At 42.3% G+C, this 17,183-nt stretch overlaps 1 protein-coding gene across 7 annotated transcripts in view; it reads left to right on the top strand.

Moving 5' to 3' along the window:
* Positions 1–17,183, top strand: part of SMARCA2 (SWI/SNF related BAF chromatin remodeling complex subunit ATPase 2) — a 382,091-nt gene that overhangs the window by 331,816 nt on the left and 33,092 nt on the right. For all 7 annotated transcript variants that reach the window (XM_075317706.1, XM_075317698.1, XM_075317689.1 and 4 more), the window contains one exon: positions 11,953–12,058. In XM_075317706.1, coding sequence (XP_075173821.1) covers positions 11,953–12,058 — 106 coding nt within the window. The remainder of the gene's footprint in view (positions 1–11,952; positions 12,059–17,183) is intronic.

The following is a 17,183-nucleotide window of genomic DNA, read 5'->3' as shown; positions in this document are numbered from 1 at the left end:
GCGTCGCTCCGGGCGCCATTACTTGAATCGGGACCGCGGACACACTCCACCACTGAGCCGTCGCCGCCGCTCCCACTACTGAGCCGCCGCTGCCACCACTGAACCGGGACCGCGGACACACGCCACCACTGAGCAGTCCCTGCCGCTGCCACCACTGAGCAGTTGCCGCCGCTCCCACCACTGAGCCGCCGCCGCCGCTGCCACCACTGAACCGGGACCGCGGACACACGCCACCACTGAGCAGTCCCTGCCGCTGCCACCACTGAGCAGTCCCTGCCGCTGCCACCACTGAGCAGTTGCCGCCGCCGCTGCCACCACTGAACCGGGACCGCGGACACTCACTGCACCGGCCTGCTGCACGGCTCACACGCCACGGCTGCTGCCGCCACCACGGACCCCACGGATCCTGCCACCGCGGACGCCACCGCGCCTGCAACCACGGCACCTGCAACCACGGACCCCGCTGCCACTGACCTGCCGCGCCTGCCAGCACAACCTGTGCCTCCTGTGACCCCGCTTCACCACCACTGCTGCCCCCCTCCGGTAAGAGAACACCGGAGTATAAGACGGACCCCATTTTTCTTTTTTTTACCTTTTTTATGTCTAAGTTTGGGGTGCGTCTTATATTCCGGTGCGTCTTATAAAGCGAAAAATACGGTATATTAATATCTAAAATTATACATGCATATATATATATTATACATACAGTGGATATAAAAAGTTTACACACCCCTGTTAAAATGTCAGGTTTTTCGTCACAAGATAAATCATGCCAAGAATAATTTCAAAACTTTTTCCACCTTTTTAATATCACCCATAATCTGTATAAATCCATTGAGAAACAAACTGAAGTCATGTTGATTGGGAACATTAAAATACCAAGTGTTAAAACCCTCTTATATTTGGGGGAGTGGCTGTGTTGAGAATTAACAATCACATTTAAACTCTTGTTAATTAAGTTAGTACACAGCTGCCATCATTTAAAGTGATTCTCATTAACTCTGTATAAAGTTTAGCTGTTCTAGTAGGATATTCTTGACATTTTTCTTTGCTTACAACAGAGCAAAAGGATTATTAAAAGTTCTTAGTTAGGTGGGGCCTACAGAAGAATTTGTAAGCAACACTATGAAGATGATCATCAAGAAGTGTCTTAACCCCTTAACGACCGCGGGCAGTAAAGTTACGTCCTAGCGGGCATAGTGTTAATCCCACCCGACTTCCGGGGGGATCTGCGCACATGTCAGCTGATTTTGTACAACTGACGTGTGCCTAACAGACACGAGCAGATTTGCGATCTGCCCGTACCTGTTAACCCCTTAAATGGCGCTGTCAAAATATGACAGCGCCATTATATTAGCGGTTGCTATAGAATTTTTTACTCACCGCCCGACACCAGAAGTCACGTGACTTGATCACGTGGATCTGATGGTTGTCATAGTAGCACAGGGTCATGTGATGACTCCTGTAGCTCACATGACTCAGGTCCTGTAACCAGCAGCCGAGTACTGCCTGTTAGAAGAGATTATCTTTTCTCCCGATCTGAGCTGTACTGCTCTGTTCGTGAGAAAACAATGAGCGATCAGACTACTGATCCCTATAGCCCCATAGGGGAGCTATTAAAATTAAAAAAAAAAATTAATAAACCGAAAAGTTGAAATCAGCCCCCTTTTTCGCCCCTTTGAAAATTAATTTAAATTCATTTTAATTAAAAATTAATGTGATCGGTAAACGGCGGTGCTACAAAAAAATTCCAAACTCCAAAATTACTTTTTTGGTTGCCACAAATTTTGTGCAAAATTCAATAACTGGCGATCAAAACGTAGCATCTGCGCAAAAATGGTACCATTAGAAATGTCAGTTTGAGATGCAAAAAAAGTCACTGAGCCCCAGATCTTGAAAAATGGGCAAACTTCTGATTTATTTTTTAAACCCCCTTAGTTAAAAGTAAACCTATACTTGTTTGGTGTCTACGAACGCATACCAACCTGAAACATGGTGGTGGCAGCCTCATGCTATGGAGGTGTTTTTCAGCTACAGGGACAGGACGACTGGTTCCAATTGAAGGAAAGATGAATGCGGCCAAGTACAGAGATTTCCTGGAAGAAAACCTTTTCCAGAGTGGTCTGGACTTCAGACTTGGCCGAAGGTTCACCTTCCAAAAAGACAATGACCCTAAGCACACACAGCTAAAATAACAAAGGAGTGCCTTCAGAACAACTCTGTGACCATTCTTGACTGGCCCAGCCAGAGCCCTGACCTAAACCCAATTGAGTATCTCTGGAGAGAGAAAAACCACATAGAACTATAGCAAAAAAAACTCACCAAAAGGAGCCAAGACAAATGATATGTGCACACACAGAATGTGTTGAGCCTTCCTCATAAAGATGGCTGCAGCCAAGGTGCAAGATGCTGATGTCACAGCCACTCAACCTCCACACTAAAGGGGGGGGGGCGGCTGCTTAGCATAAGACATGCACACTAATAAGGCTTGCACTGGGAGCCCATCATATAATGAGTGAAATGCACAGTGTCTGAACTGTAACCTATAAATGACGCCAGAAAACCCAGGTCAGGCGGGCTAAACAGCACTATATAAGTGCACCTCGCACGGATACACAAGACGCACAGTGTCTGAATAATGGCCTATAAATGACGCACAACACCAGGTCAGGCAGGTCAGTTAACACTATGAGTGCATAACACATGACAGGCTCACCATTTAACCACCTGAATTCAAAAGGTCCACACACATCCTGCAAAAATGGATAAAATGTGCCATACCTCAAATAGTGAGATATTAGTTTATATTTTGGCCCAAAATATGTAAGCTCGCAATCCGTTCGTCAAGGATTCTCACACTTGCGAGTCCCTACACATCTCTGGAGAGACCTGAAAATGGCTGTCCACCAACGTTCACCATCCAACCTGACGGAACTGGAGAGGATCTGCAAGGAAAAATGGCAGAGGATCCCCAAATCCAGGTGTGAAAAACTTGTTGCATCATTCCCAAGAAGACTCATGGCTGTACTAGCTCAAAAGGAGGGTGCTTCTACTCAATACTGAGCAAAGGGTCTGAATACTTATGACCATGTGATATTTCTGTTTTTCTTGTTTTAATAAATTTGGAAAAATTTCTACATTTCTGATTTTTTTTTTTTTTTTTTTCTGTCAAGATGGGGTGCAGAGTGTACATTAATGAGAAAAAAAATGAACTTATTTTAATTTACCAAATGACTGCAGTGAAACAGTGAACAATATAAAAGGGTCTGAATACGTACCCACTGTATTACCATTTTCTTTCCTTTTTTAGCGCCAATTTTGTCATTTCTACAAGGGTAAAACAACATTTTTGGGGGAAAAACTGTTACAAAATTCAGTGAAGCACTTTTGGGTTGAAAGTGCTCTCCACACCTCTAGATAAATTCCTTGAAAGGTGTAGTTTCCAAAATGAGGTGACTTGTGAGGGGATTTCCACTACATGGCATCCGCGATCTATTCTAGCCAATTTTGCTCTCCAAAAGTCAAATGATGCTCCTTCCATTCTGAGCCCTGCTGTGTGCACCAACATACAGTTTTACACCACATGCTTGTTTTACACCACATGCTTGTTTTACACCACATGCTTGTTTTACACCACATGCTTGTTTTACACCACATACGGGGTATCTGCATACTCAAGAGAAATTGCACAACAAATTGGTTCCTTTTCTCCTGTTACCCTGTTGTGAAATGCAAACTGAAAACCCAAACGGCAACTGTTAGGTACACCACATAAAATTTAGTTAATAAATATATGGTTTAAGGGCATAAAAATTAAAAGTTTGAAAATCGTTACATTTTTTGCAAAATTTACCACTAGCAGGAAGCATTGAGTACATGAAATAAAATGTGTCATGAAAAAAAAAACAATCTCCGAATCACTGGGATATGTCGAAGTGTTCCAGAGATGAATCATAAAATGACGCGGGTTAGATTTGGGGAATGAGGCTTGTCATTAGCCTATAAAGTGGCTCTGTCCTTAAGCATGTGATGTTTTATATATTATATTTATATTTCACACACACATTCCCCACTCCTACAAAATTCTACTGAGAATAGATTCCCTTTTGAAGCAGGAAAAATTAGCAGGATTTTGCTATGTAATATGGATGTCATACTGTAGGGGTTAAAGCACAGATTTCAGTGATGCCATGCTTTTGTTTACTTGCATTTATTGTTTTAGCACCAGGACCAGATCATTGCGGAGACTACATTGCCACATGCTGTGTAGTCCGGCACGTTGCCTTTTCTGATTAGCAGCTCACTTTGTACATAGAGAGCTTAGTGTGCACTACTGGGTGCAGCTACCTCAGTTCTGCTGCATTGCTAGATCTAAGAACGCTCATTGTGTCAGAACTGCTGCACCCAGTAATCTAAGTGATAGATACATCGTTGGATTCATGGTCTCTTTGCCTAAATCATGCTGCTCTCAGATGAGTTAGTAAAAACCTGCTGACAAATTCCCTTTTAGGTGTGTGTGTGTGTGTGTGTGTGTGTGTGTGTGTGCACATATATACTGTATGTATGTTATTGTGTGCACGTATATACTGTATGTATGTGTAATAAAACAATAAGCTGCCAAATCTGTTTTATGTGCGTTTGTAGTAGACATAATACACAGTTCATAGCTGATAGCTGAATTTTATTTTGTCTAAAGTAGGTTGAAAAAAGACCTAGGTCCATCTAGTTCAACCTTTCTCCACCAATTGTATATTTTGTCACTAAATCATTTAAAACTAACAATGTTGTGTGTACTGAGGAAATCATCCAGCCCTGTTATAAAAGTTGTTAGTGTCTGCCTTTACTACCTCTTGTGGTAGGGCATACCACAATCTGGCTATTCTAAAGGCCCTGTCACACACAGATAAATCTGCGGCAGATCTGTGGTTGCAGTGAAATTGTGGACAATCAATGCCAGATTTGTGGCTGTGTACAAATGGAACAATATGTCCATGATTTCACTGCAACCACAGATCTGCCAAAGATTTATCTCTGTGTGTGACGGGGCCTTAACTGTAAAGAACCCTTTCCTATTTAGCTGGCGGAATCTCCTTTCTTCCACTCGCATTGAGTTCCCCCTAATCCTTAGTATGTCTTTTAAAATGATTAAGTCCTCTTCCAGTCCTTTTGTATTGACCACACATGTATTTATCCATATGAATGAGATCTCCTCTGTGACGTCTTTTTTCTAAGCTAAACAAATCCAATTTTTTTCAACCTGTCATCATATGGGAGGCCTCCATTCCTTGTAGTAGTCTAGTTGCCTGCCTTTGAACTGACTCTAACCTCTGAATGTCCTTTTTAAAATGTGGAGCCCAAAACTGGATCCCATTTTCCAGATGTGGCCTTACAAGTGATTTATAGAGGGGTGACAATACGTTGGGATCACGGGATCTAATCTCTCTTTTTATACACCCTAGAATCTTGTTTGCTTTGCAGCTGCTGCTTGACATTGAGTGCTGCTGCTCAGCTTATTTGTAATAAGAATACCCAAGTCCTTCTCCTGTTCTGTGGTCCCGAGTTTATTTCCATTTAATGTATACGCAGTTATAGGATTACTGCGTCCTAGGTGCATTACTTTACATTTATCAACATTAAATCTCATTTGCCAATTGTCTGCCCATTCTGACATCTTATCCCGATGGTTTTGTAATATTACACTATTAGGCTATGTGCGCACGTGTGCGTAATTCATGCAGTTACGCTGCGCTTTGTAGCGCAGCGTAACTGCATGCGTCCTGCGTCCCCTGCACAATCTATGGAGATTGTGCAGCGGCCGTGCGCACGTGGCATATTAGAGCGCAGCGCTTCGACTGCTGCCCGAATCGCTGCGTTCTAAGAAGTGACATATCACTTCTTCCGTGCGCTTTGCCGGCAGCCCCTGCTCGGTCTATGGCAGGAGCTGCAGGCAGAGTGCACGTTCTCGCCGGCACCATGCGCTTCAGAACGCAGCTTTTCAGCTGCGCTCTGAAGCGCACCTTTTCGGTGCGGTGCAGAGCGCACACGTGCGCACATAGCCTTCAGGTCAGTTTTTAATATCCTACATAGTTTGTTGTCATCAGCAAAGACTTACACTTTACTATCAATCCCATCCACAAGGTCATTAATAAAGGTATTAAACAGAATTGGTCCTAGTACAGATCCCTGCGGCACCCCACTGCTGACTTATAGCCCATTTAGAGAGTGTACCATTTATGACTACTTTGTTTCCTATCTTTTAGCCAATTCCTTACCCAGTTGCATTATAGTTTCCTCTAGTCCTTGCTTCTGGAGTGTTAGTATAAGGCTATTATGTGGTACAGTATCAAATGCCTTTGCAAAGTCCAAATAAATCACATCAGCTGCATTACCAATATCCAGATTCGCTCTTACCTCCTCATAAAAAACCAAGATGTTGGTTAGACACAACTTATCTTTCATTTATCCATGCTGGTTGCCAGTTATTATATTATTCTGTATAATATATCGTTGCATGTCATCTCTTAAAATGCCCTCAAACACCTTGCACACCACTGATAGGTTCCCTTTAAGAACAAAACAAAAAAGAAAATATGAACCGGTCACCAGAATTTTCGCAATTAAACTAAAAGAATCCCCTTCTGCAGCTCCTGGGCTGCATTCTAGAGAGGTTCACGTTCCTAATGGCCCCCCCTTTCAGACCTAAATAACAACTTTAGAAAATATTACCTTTTGCTATGGTAATGAGGTTTGTTGGCCTCGAGGGCGGGCTGTATTTCGTCCATTATCCCCCCCTCCTGCCGCTGTTCGCCGTCCCCCAGTGTTCATTTACATGAGGCCACCGCCCTCATGTTACACAAGGCTCTGGGAGTCTCGCGCATGCGCAGTGGCACTATCGCGGGACTAGAATAATAGAATGCAGCCCATGACCTGCAGAAGGGTATTCTTTTAGTTTAATAGCGAACATTCTGGTGACAGGTTCCCTTGTAAACGTGACTATGTAGTGAAAATGAACATGGGGAAAAAATGCTTTTAATAATCTTTAAATGTGCTTTCTATTAATTTTAGTGGGAAAACTTACTTTGGGTATGTGCACATCTTTTTTAGACTGGTCAGCACCGAAACCTGCCTGATGTAATGTAATATAATGAACATATTCATGTTTATGTAAAAACTTTCTCCATTTTTTTTTTACCATTTTTTTTCCAGCATTTTTGTTTGCAAAACCACTAGCAATTTGTCTGATCTGACATAAATTCTAGGTCATATGAAAAGGCTCATTGGAGGGTCACTTTTGACTTTTAGGATTGTTACTTCCAGTATGTGGCGCTAGAGTTTTATTTCCTTCCTCCCTGAAGAGACAATTTGAGTGAGTATTTCCCAGAAGAGCATTGCAGCTATAAGACTCCTCACCACTGACAGCCAGCCAGACTGGTTCCGCAAGGAGAATAGTTTTCTCCTTAGACCTCAGTAGAGCTTCTCATTTAGCCAGATAAGTCTCATACTTTGTATTGACGAGGGACAATCACCCCGAAACACAGTGTCGGCAAATTAAGATTCTGATCTGGCATAAATCCTAGGTCATATGAAAAGGCTCGTTGGAGAGTCCCTTTTGACTTTTAGGTTTGCTACTTCCAATAGGGGGCACTAGAGTTTGTCTCCTTCCTCCCTGGTTATTATTGAATGGAGTTAAAACCGAAAATGTCAATAAAACACTGGGAAAAACATTAAAAAAAAAAGTTGAAGTAACTTTTAAGGAAGCTATCAAAACCAAATCTGTCAACTCTCATGATCAGCAATGCGGCTTTCACTGTGCTTTGCAAATCCAACGAGGAAGGAGAAAACTCTAGTGGCACTCACCTTTTTAGTAAAAATCTTCTTCAGTCCTCGACATACCTTACATCCCCCTCCTGTGTGTATTTTTTTTATCATATAAAAGATTTTTACCAAGGGCGAGTGCCACTAGTTTTTTTTCTTTTTTTGGATTGCTGTGCTGATTGCCAGGTGGAGGACCTCCCTGTTTGAGTCCGGTATTTAATAGACTTTGCTTTTTTTTTTCTTTTGAAGATTAAGTGGAGCTAGGTATTTCTTAGGTATTGGTGCCAGACTATTATCTCCTTTTGTGAATTTTTTTTCACTGTGCTTTGGTCTCGGACATTTTCTACAAAAACATTGAATAAAATGAGGCTTTCAACTTAAAGGGGTGGTCCAAAGTTAAACTAAATCTCAATCTATTTAGGACTGCAATCTAACCTATTGTCTAATAAACCTATAATAAAAATTCCTTAAGTTTTCCAAATTCTACTAACTGGTTTTCTATTTCCTATCTGATGACTCTTCTTTTGAGAATCCCTGTGTGTGCTGGGATACTCAGAGAAGGTGACAGTGGGTGGGATCACTGTCACAGCCCTTGCCCCGTTCCCTGAAAAGAAGCGTCATAAGTGATACTCATTTAAAGAGCTGTGCTTGTCCATGCTGTGTCCCTCCCTGCTCTCCATGCACTGTGCGATCTGCACATAGACCACATCCGCTCTGTTGTAATAATCTGCCTGCAACAGAGCAGTGTTAAAACCCAGCGTGCAGGAGACCAGTGATGTCACTCGTGGGGGCGGCCCTAGTCTCTTGTTGCCAAATATTGACACCGCTGTGTTGCCAGCAGATTATTACTGATCTGAATCCACAACAGAGCAGACAGTCACTGTGCAAATCTTAGAGAGCAAGGAGAGACCACATAGGGAAGAGCACAGCCACTAAAATGAGCATCACTGATGACTCTTCATTTCAGCGAGGGGGCAGGGGCTGTGACAGTGACTGCAACCTCTGCCTCCAGCTCTGATGACGCTTTAAGTATCCCAGCATGTACTGGGATTCTCAAAAAAAAAGTGTGATCAGACAGGAAATACAATTCCCTAACTGGTATTTTGTTTTTCTATCCCCTTCACCCCGGGCGATTTTTCCTTTTTTTTTTTTTCTTTTTTTTGTGTTTTTTTGCTCCCCTTCTTCCGAGAGCCTTAACTTTTTTTTTTTATTTTTTTTTCAGTCAATCATGCCATGTGAGGGCTTATTTTTACGGAATGATTTGTATTTTTAAATGAAACCATACGTTTTGCCATAAAGTGTACCGGAAAACGGCAAAAAATTTCCAAGTGCGGTCAAATTGCAAAGAAGTGCGATTGCACAATTGTTTTTGAGTTATTTTATTCAGTGTTCACTATATGGTAAAACTGATGTCTGGGTGATGCTTCAGGTCAGTACGAGTTTGTAGACACCAAAAATGTATAGGTTTACTGTTATCTAAGGGATTAAAAAAATTCAGAAATTTGTACAAAAAAAGTGGTGCATTTTTTGTGCCATTTTCTGAAAACCGTAGCGTTCTCATTTTTCGGGATCTATGGCTCGACAGCTTATTTTTTGCTCCTCGAGCTGATGTTTTTAATGGTACCATTATTGCGCAGATACTACATTGTGATCGCCTGTTATTGCAATTTGTGCAAAAGTTGCAGCAACCAAAAACCGTAATTTTGTCGTTTGGAATTTTTTGTTTTTAACCTTTATTTTTAAATTTTATTAGTCCCCATAGGGGGCTATAAGGATCAGCAGTCTGATCGCTTGTTCCTTTCTGTAGATCAGAACAGCATTGCTCTGATCTGCACAAAAGCTGCTCTTCTCACACACTGCGCTCTGCCGGCTATAAGAGGAACTGACTCATGATAGCTACAGAAGTCATCACATGACCCTGTGCTACCATGGCAACCACCGGATCCACGTGATTACGTCACGTGCCTTCCGATGGAGTCGGGTGAGTGAGAGCTTAACGCGGCTGCGATGTACACCGCGCTGTCACTTTTGACAGTGCAGTGCAAGGGGTTAACGGGCACAAGTGAAGAGCGGATCCAAAGAGCAAATGTATAAATCAGTTGACATGTGTGGAACTCCCTGCCAGCTGCCCGCAGCAGCCGGCAGTGAGTATACTGACATGAGGCATGGCATACCCAATACCAATTTCGTATCCAATGTCGGTAAGAGGTTAAAAACAATTATATTAGAAAATAGCTTTAAATTATGGCACTAAATTAAGGATTTAGATGGAAATTTAGTTTGGCTTCGGACCATCCCTTTAACTAATGTGTCTTGATCTGACAGGCTGCAATGCCGCTAGCCAATTCTATTGTTTCTGCTAGAGTCAGCAGGGACACATAGCACACATCTCTATACATAACCTAGCTCTATGCTTATTGACACATTATTATTATATGAGACGCTTTGAAGCCTTGTACAAGGTAAATATATATATTTATTTGCAGTCTGCGGTGACCTCTGATGTGAAAGCTTCGCCTTTCCCGCCCATGTTAGAGTCCAGACTAAATAGCATTCAGGCTAACCAGCCTCTCCCAGGTTTCTTGTAAGCGTGGCCGACACAAAGCCTCCTGAGCACCGCCCGTTCATTGTGCAGTCTTCCCTCTCTGCGGCAGGCATCGCTTGTTGCCTGGAAACAGTAGCAGCAGTAAAGTGCTTGTGCTGTGAGCACAGCAAGCCTTACATTTATTGCTGAGTGAATGGACATCATCATGTGCAGCCATTTACACTTTGTGCAATAGGGTCTGGCTAGCAATCACAAATTCTTTCCTCTAGCAGGCAATGACTGCTCATAAACACACATAAGCGAGGACAATTTTTTTAAAATTTATTGTAAATATCAATATGCACGTGTGTATGGTGATTATATTGTTTTAGGCAACAAATTAAATGTCCATTAGAATGTCTTTGTGTTCTATAATAGACAATAGCAATTGCATGTTTTGGGCATACAGTTTTCTCCACTAGGTGGCATCACCATCATATTCTTGTAAATAATTTTTATCCAGTAAATTCGATAACAGAATAAACAAGTGTTTGATTTCCATGCGTATGAAACAACACATCACAGATGATAATACATAACTTATTGTTCAAGTAGCTTATAAGAGTATCAAAGTAATCATAAAAATATCATCAATCTTAGCGAAAGACGTATAAGTACTACCATTTAAAACCAATGTGGTAATAAAACTTGTCGACACTAAAAAGTGTGGTTAAACAACTGTATAGATATGAGTTAAACTAGCATTCCTTTGTAAAGACTTTATATAATTCAGAATAAAAAGAAAGATATTCCAAGAGGAAACGGTAGGAAAGGGGAGAGGTAGAAAAAGAGAGGGGGATAAGGAAAAGGGGGGGGGAGGATGTGTAGCCAGAGAGCACACAGCCAGGGACACTCTACTCCAATGGGGCAAAATGATATCCATCCATTATTCTCCTGACAATCACCTCTGGAATCATTTTAATAAAAAGTAATATCTGTAATGGTTATATTCTACACCAACAATATATGATTTGTTACTTTTTATCTTGTCCCAAATGTCACTTGATTTAGTTAAAACCGCTTTAAGGTACCGTCACACATAACGAGATCGCTAGCGAGATCGCAGCTGAGTCACGGTTTCTGTGACGCAGTAGCGATCACGTTAGCGATCTTATGTGTGAAACCTACCAGCGATCAGGCCCCTGCTGTGAGATCGCTATTTGTTGCAGAATGGTCCAGGCCATGTTCTTCAAAGGTGATGTCCTGCTGGGCAGGACGCATCGCTGTGTTTGACACTGTGTGACAGGGTCACAGTGACTGCTGAGATCGTTATACAGGTCGCTACTGCGCCCTGTATTGTTCCTGCATCGCTAGTAAGGTCTGTTTGTGTGACCTCTTTCCAGTGACCTCCCAGCGACTTACCCGCGATCCCCATCAGGTCGCATCGTTTTCGGGATCGCTGGTAAGTCGTTGTGTGTGACTGGGCCTTTAGTTTTACAGCTGCTCATAAACCTTCTGTATAATCTACAATGAGCAATTACATTGTTCTTTTCTAAATTTGTTAAATAGATTTTTCTCTAATTGCCTTCAAATTCCGTTTTATTTTTGTACAGCTCTGGACGGCAGCTGAGTGAAGTTTTTATACAGCTTCCTTCTAGAAAAGAGTTACCAGAATACTATGAATTAATCCGCAAACCAGTTGACTTCAAGAAGATAAAGGTAAAACACTTACACTGTTTTCTTGCACAATTACAAGAGGACTTTTGTGAATTGTCAAACTATTTTACACAATGAATGTGCACAATATGAGTACCAGTTGCTTCCCTTCAGCATATGTGTAAGTATGTGTATACCCTTTGGTGATCAGTGGAGAACACCTGAAGTATATTAAGTCTGCTACATGGAAATAAATACAGAAAGGTCTTACATGGGAGACATATTCAGGCGAAATAATTAACTTTATATGCGCTCAGTTCAAGAATTTAACGCCTGTATGCTGTAAATGTATTGATCACAGATTCTTGAACCTTGCAGTTGACCACAGATATTGTGAAATACAAGATGCACTTTTCCAGAAAACTAAAGGGAAGACAGTGGCCCACATCTATAAATGGTGGCATAATTTTAACCCCTTCCTGACATTGGACATTCCAGCACGTTCAATTTTGTGGTGCGTTCCCGCAAATGGATGTACCGATACAGAGCTGCTTACTAGACAGCTTTTCAATTCAGCTTGAATGCTGCTATCAATATTGATTGCAGCATTCAGGAGGCTGGCAGAGGGAGTGCGCTTCCTGTCCCTCCCAATCAAGACCCCCACGACAGGATCATGGGGTCCTGATCATTGCCATAGTAACACGAGGTCAAATGACGACCTTGGGATTACTTGCCTACAATAGCCTCTCAGACCATGCCAGGAGCATGAACTAACAAGCGATCTGTCAGTGTAATGTATTGCAATGCTGTTGCAGTGTAATACATTATACCTGCAATCAGACTAATAAAAGGTAATGTCCTATATAGTGAAAAAAAAGTAATAAATAGAAAAAAATCAGAAAATAAAGAAGAAAAAAAAATCTTATACCATCAAATATGTACATTTATGTAAAAAATAAATAGTACACATATTTGGTATTGCAGCATCCATAACAACTCATTCTATAAAACTGTTACACAAGTTAACCCCTTAAGTGAACACTATTAAAAAAAAAAGTAGCAATAACTGTCTTCATCATACAACTGACAAGTGTATGATATGTAAATGTCTTATGAAAATAATAATGGTATCACTGAAGACTTCCTCTTGTTCCACAAAAAAACAAGCCTCCTTTCAGCTCCGGCAGTGAAAAAATTAAAAAGCTAATACTGTGTTTTTTTTCAAAAATAAGCCCTCCCCCAAAAATAAGCCCTAGCAGGGATTTTCAGCATTTTTGGAGCAAGGCTTAAAAATAAGCCGTAGTTGCGGTTCAATAATGAAGTGTCTGTGCAGCTAAAAAAGTTAGATACTGCAGGACACTTCATTTTAGACAGCGGGCACCCCGCAATCACACTCAACAGACGCAAGTTCAGAGGACCTGCAGTGGATTGCACACCCGCACACATCCGATCTCTCTGACATATACACGCACGCACACAATAGATCGTGCACACACACAATAGATCGGATCACACACATACTCATCACATACAGCAACACTGATTTTTTTTTCTGGCTGGCAGAATCCTGGGAGGCAGTGCAGTGGAGCGCAAGAATGCTTGCTTATAGGACCTGCAGGCCGGACATGTGACTTCCTCCCATCATTCCCTGCATCAAGAAGTATTCTGTAACGCTGGATGGTGTGTGTGTGTGTGTGTGTGTGTGTGTGTGTGTGTCAGTCAGCCAGAAGCAGGGGAGGCCGGTGTGCAGCACCCACCGGAGATCACAGGGAGGACCTGGGAGCTACACAGACGTCCGGGTCTGGTAAGTGTGAGTCTCCTGGGAAGTGGGGTGTCTGCATTTTTGGGGGGGGGGTAAACTTACCCCCAACCATGTTTCTCCAAAAATAACACCTCCTCCAAAAATAAGCCCTAGTACTTTTTTGCCCCCCTCAAAAAAAAGCATCTGACAGTGTTTTTTTTTTTTATTTGGAAAAACACGAAAGATGTAAGTGCTCAGCGTAGAGCACAAGATAAATGTGAGCTGATTCAAACTGTTCTCTACCCCCAAATTACCACCAGTAGCATTTAATTCAACCCACAAAATAAGTCCCCACTCAAGTCCATCATCTATTAATAGAAATATAGGGTGCTTTCACATCACTGGTAGCACAAAGGCTCTGGAAAAGCACTGCGGCTCCCCTTCTCAGAAAAGAAATCCACAACATCCGCACTCCCAAATCCAATGCCCCCTAAATCACAGTTGGCGTCCACATGTTTGGCATTGTTGTAGAGAGTTGAGCCCTCTTAATTTACGGGGTCTGTATCTCCAAAAGCATGAGGTGGGAACAATGTTTTCGAGAGACAAAATAATCACTACACTCTTGGATGAACTCCCAGAGGGGTGTTATTTCCAAAATGTGGTCACTTGAGGGGGTTTCTGCTGTTCTAGCACTTGGGGGCTCTGCAAATGAAGTCTGCAAACTGTTCTATTAAAATCTACTCTAAAGGTCAAATGGCGCTCCTTCCCTCCCCGAGTTCTGCGATATGGGCACAAAGTAATGTACAGTTACAGGTGGGTTATTGCCATGTTTAAGAGAAATTATGTAACATATTAGGAGTAGTGATGGGCAGACCTGGATTGAAAAAGTCCAGATCCACGCGTTTTATAGAGCATCAGAGTTCTCGGGCAACTCCGTTTTAACAATCAGGATCCGGTCAACTCTGGTAATTAAAATAAGAAAATAAGGGACAAGCAGGCTTGTAGACTTACCAGTGTCCCTTGCGGCTGTAACACTTCTTCCGGGAATGCTCATACTTCCTGGGCCGCTCATTATCCTTGCGCTTATCTTGGCTGTGTATCAAAATAAGAGGAACCACATACGGCTTAGGGCTGGTTCACACTAAGCGACAGCGACAATGAGGTCGCTGTTACGTCACCATTTTCTGTGACGTAACGGCGACCTTGTAAGTCGCTGTTATGATCGCTGCTTAGCTGTCAAACACAGCAGCCGAAGCAGCGATCATAACCGCAAGAGCAGGGAGCCGCGCACACTGCTTAGCGCTGGCTCCTTGCTCTCCTAGCTACAGTACACATCGGGTTAATTAACCCGATATGTACTTGCAGCTACATGTGCAGAGAGCCGGAGACGGCAGCACAGGCAGCGTGAGAGCTGCCTTGGTTACCCGATGTTTACCCTGGTTACAGCTTACCGCAGCTGCCAGATGCCGGCTCCTGCTCCCTGCTCGCTTCATTTCGTCGCTCTCTCGCTGTCACACACAGCGATCTGTGTGTCACAGCGGGAGAGCGCCTTTGAAGAAAACGAACCAGGGCTGTGTGTAACGAGCAGCGATCTCGCAGCAGGGGCCAGATCGCTGCTCAGTGTCACACACAGCGAGATCGCTAATGAGGTCACTGTTGCGTCACCAAAACCATGCCGTAGCAGCGATTTCGGTAGCGATCTCGCTATGTGTGAAGCACCCCTTATGGTTAATTCCCCCCCGCCACCTAAAAAAGCAGCCTGCAGCCGCTGAGGATTATTTTAACCATTAGATGGCGACAATCCCAAACTTTACCCTGCTCATCCCAATTGACGTGATGCGGTGGCAATCGGATAATAAGATATTAATAATGGCTCACAGCTGCCTCTCAGCCCTAGATTAGGAAAAAGAAATAAAACACAGAAAATGTACTTTTATTTGAAGTGAAATTCAAAAAAAACCCTCTTTCTCCCTTTTATTAAATGCAGGCTTCAAGTTCCCTAAGATGACTCAAATCACATTGAAAATAAAAAAACATTAAAAAAACACATTTGGTATCGCCGTATTCAGAATGCCAGTCTATCAAAATATAAATCAATTAATCTGATCCGTAAAAGGCATAGCGAGAAAACAAATCAAAAACTCCAGAATGAAGGATTTTTTTTTTTTTTCGTCGCCACAACATTGCATTAACCCCTTCGTCCCTGCGTGATTTTTTGTTTTTTGCTCCCCTTCTTCTGAGAGCCATAACTTTATTTTTCCGTCAATATTGCCAGATGAGGGCTTGTTTTTGTGGGAAGAGTTGTACTTTTGAATGAAACCATTGTGGAATCGCACGTTTTTGCAGTTTCACTGCACTTAGAATTTTTTCCCCTTTTTCCAGTATAATATGGGACAGAATAAATGGTGTCCTTCAAAAGTACAACTCGTCCTGCAAAAAAACAAGCTATCATATGGCTATATTGACAGAAAAATAAAAAAGTTATGGCTCTTGGAAGAAGGGATGGAAAATGGTGTGAAGGGGTTAATGGCAAAAAAATTGAAAGTTTGAAAATTGCTAAATTTTCTCATTCTGATATTTTCACAAATGTAAAAAAAAAAAATATTCAACCTAAATTTACCACTATTATGAAGTGCAATGTGTCACAAGAAAACACACACAGAATTGCTGGGATATATTGGGGTCTAAGGGGAAAACTTTTCTCCTTGTAGAGACTGACAAACCAATCTGGCTGTCAGTGATGAGGAGTCTTATAGCTGCAATGCTCCTCTGAGTAATATTCAAATTGTCTCTTCAGGGAGGAAGGAGTCTAACTCTAGTGCCACCAATTGGAAGTAGTAATCCTAAAAGTCAAACGTGGCCCTTTAACAAGCCTTTTCATATGACCTAGGATTTATGCCAGATCAGAACCTCAATTTGCAGACATGGTGTTTTGGGATGATTGTCCCTTTTCAGTGCAAAGTGTGAGATCTGATCTGGCTGAATGAGAAGCTCTACTGGGGTCTAAGGGGAAACGTTTTCTCCTTGCGGAGACTGACAAACCAATCTGTGGCACTGAGGTTCATCTCCTTCCTCAATGAAGAGACAATCTGGATATATTGAAGAGTTATAGACTAGTGATACTGGTCAGAATTGAAAAGATTGGCCTGGTCAGGAAGGGGACAACAAGCTGGGGTGGAGGGGATATAGGGTTTTCTGCTTTTGGAAACCTTATGTTACTTGATTTAGTAAAGCTAAACTGCACTTGCACTCCTTGGGTCCAGTGCTGTGTCCCCACCACTGCTTTTTGTGGAGGTTATTACCTGCAGGGCTGAAGTCACATCAATCGTGCTACAGCCAATCAATAAACTGAGCGCCAAATTGAAAAGAACTCCAATGGGTTTTTTTGTTTGTTTTAAACTAGCTGGTAACAAAGGTTTCTGAAACTGCAGAAACCTCTTTAACCAA

The sequence above is a fragment of the Anomaloglossus baeobatrachus genome, chromosome 1, assembly GCF_048569485.1.
Source record: "Anomaloglossus baeobatrachus isolate aAnoBae1 chromosome 1, aAnoBae1.hap1, whole genome shotgun sequence".
Classification (NCBI taxonomy): Eukaryota; Metazoa; Chordata; class Amphibia; order Anura; family Aromobatidae; genus Anomaloglossus; species Anomaloglossus baeobatrachus.
Note: the sequence above shows the minus strand (reverse complement) of the source record. Positions and strands in the feature narration are given on the sequence as shown.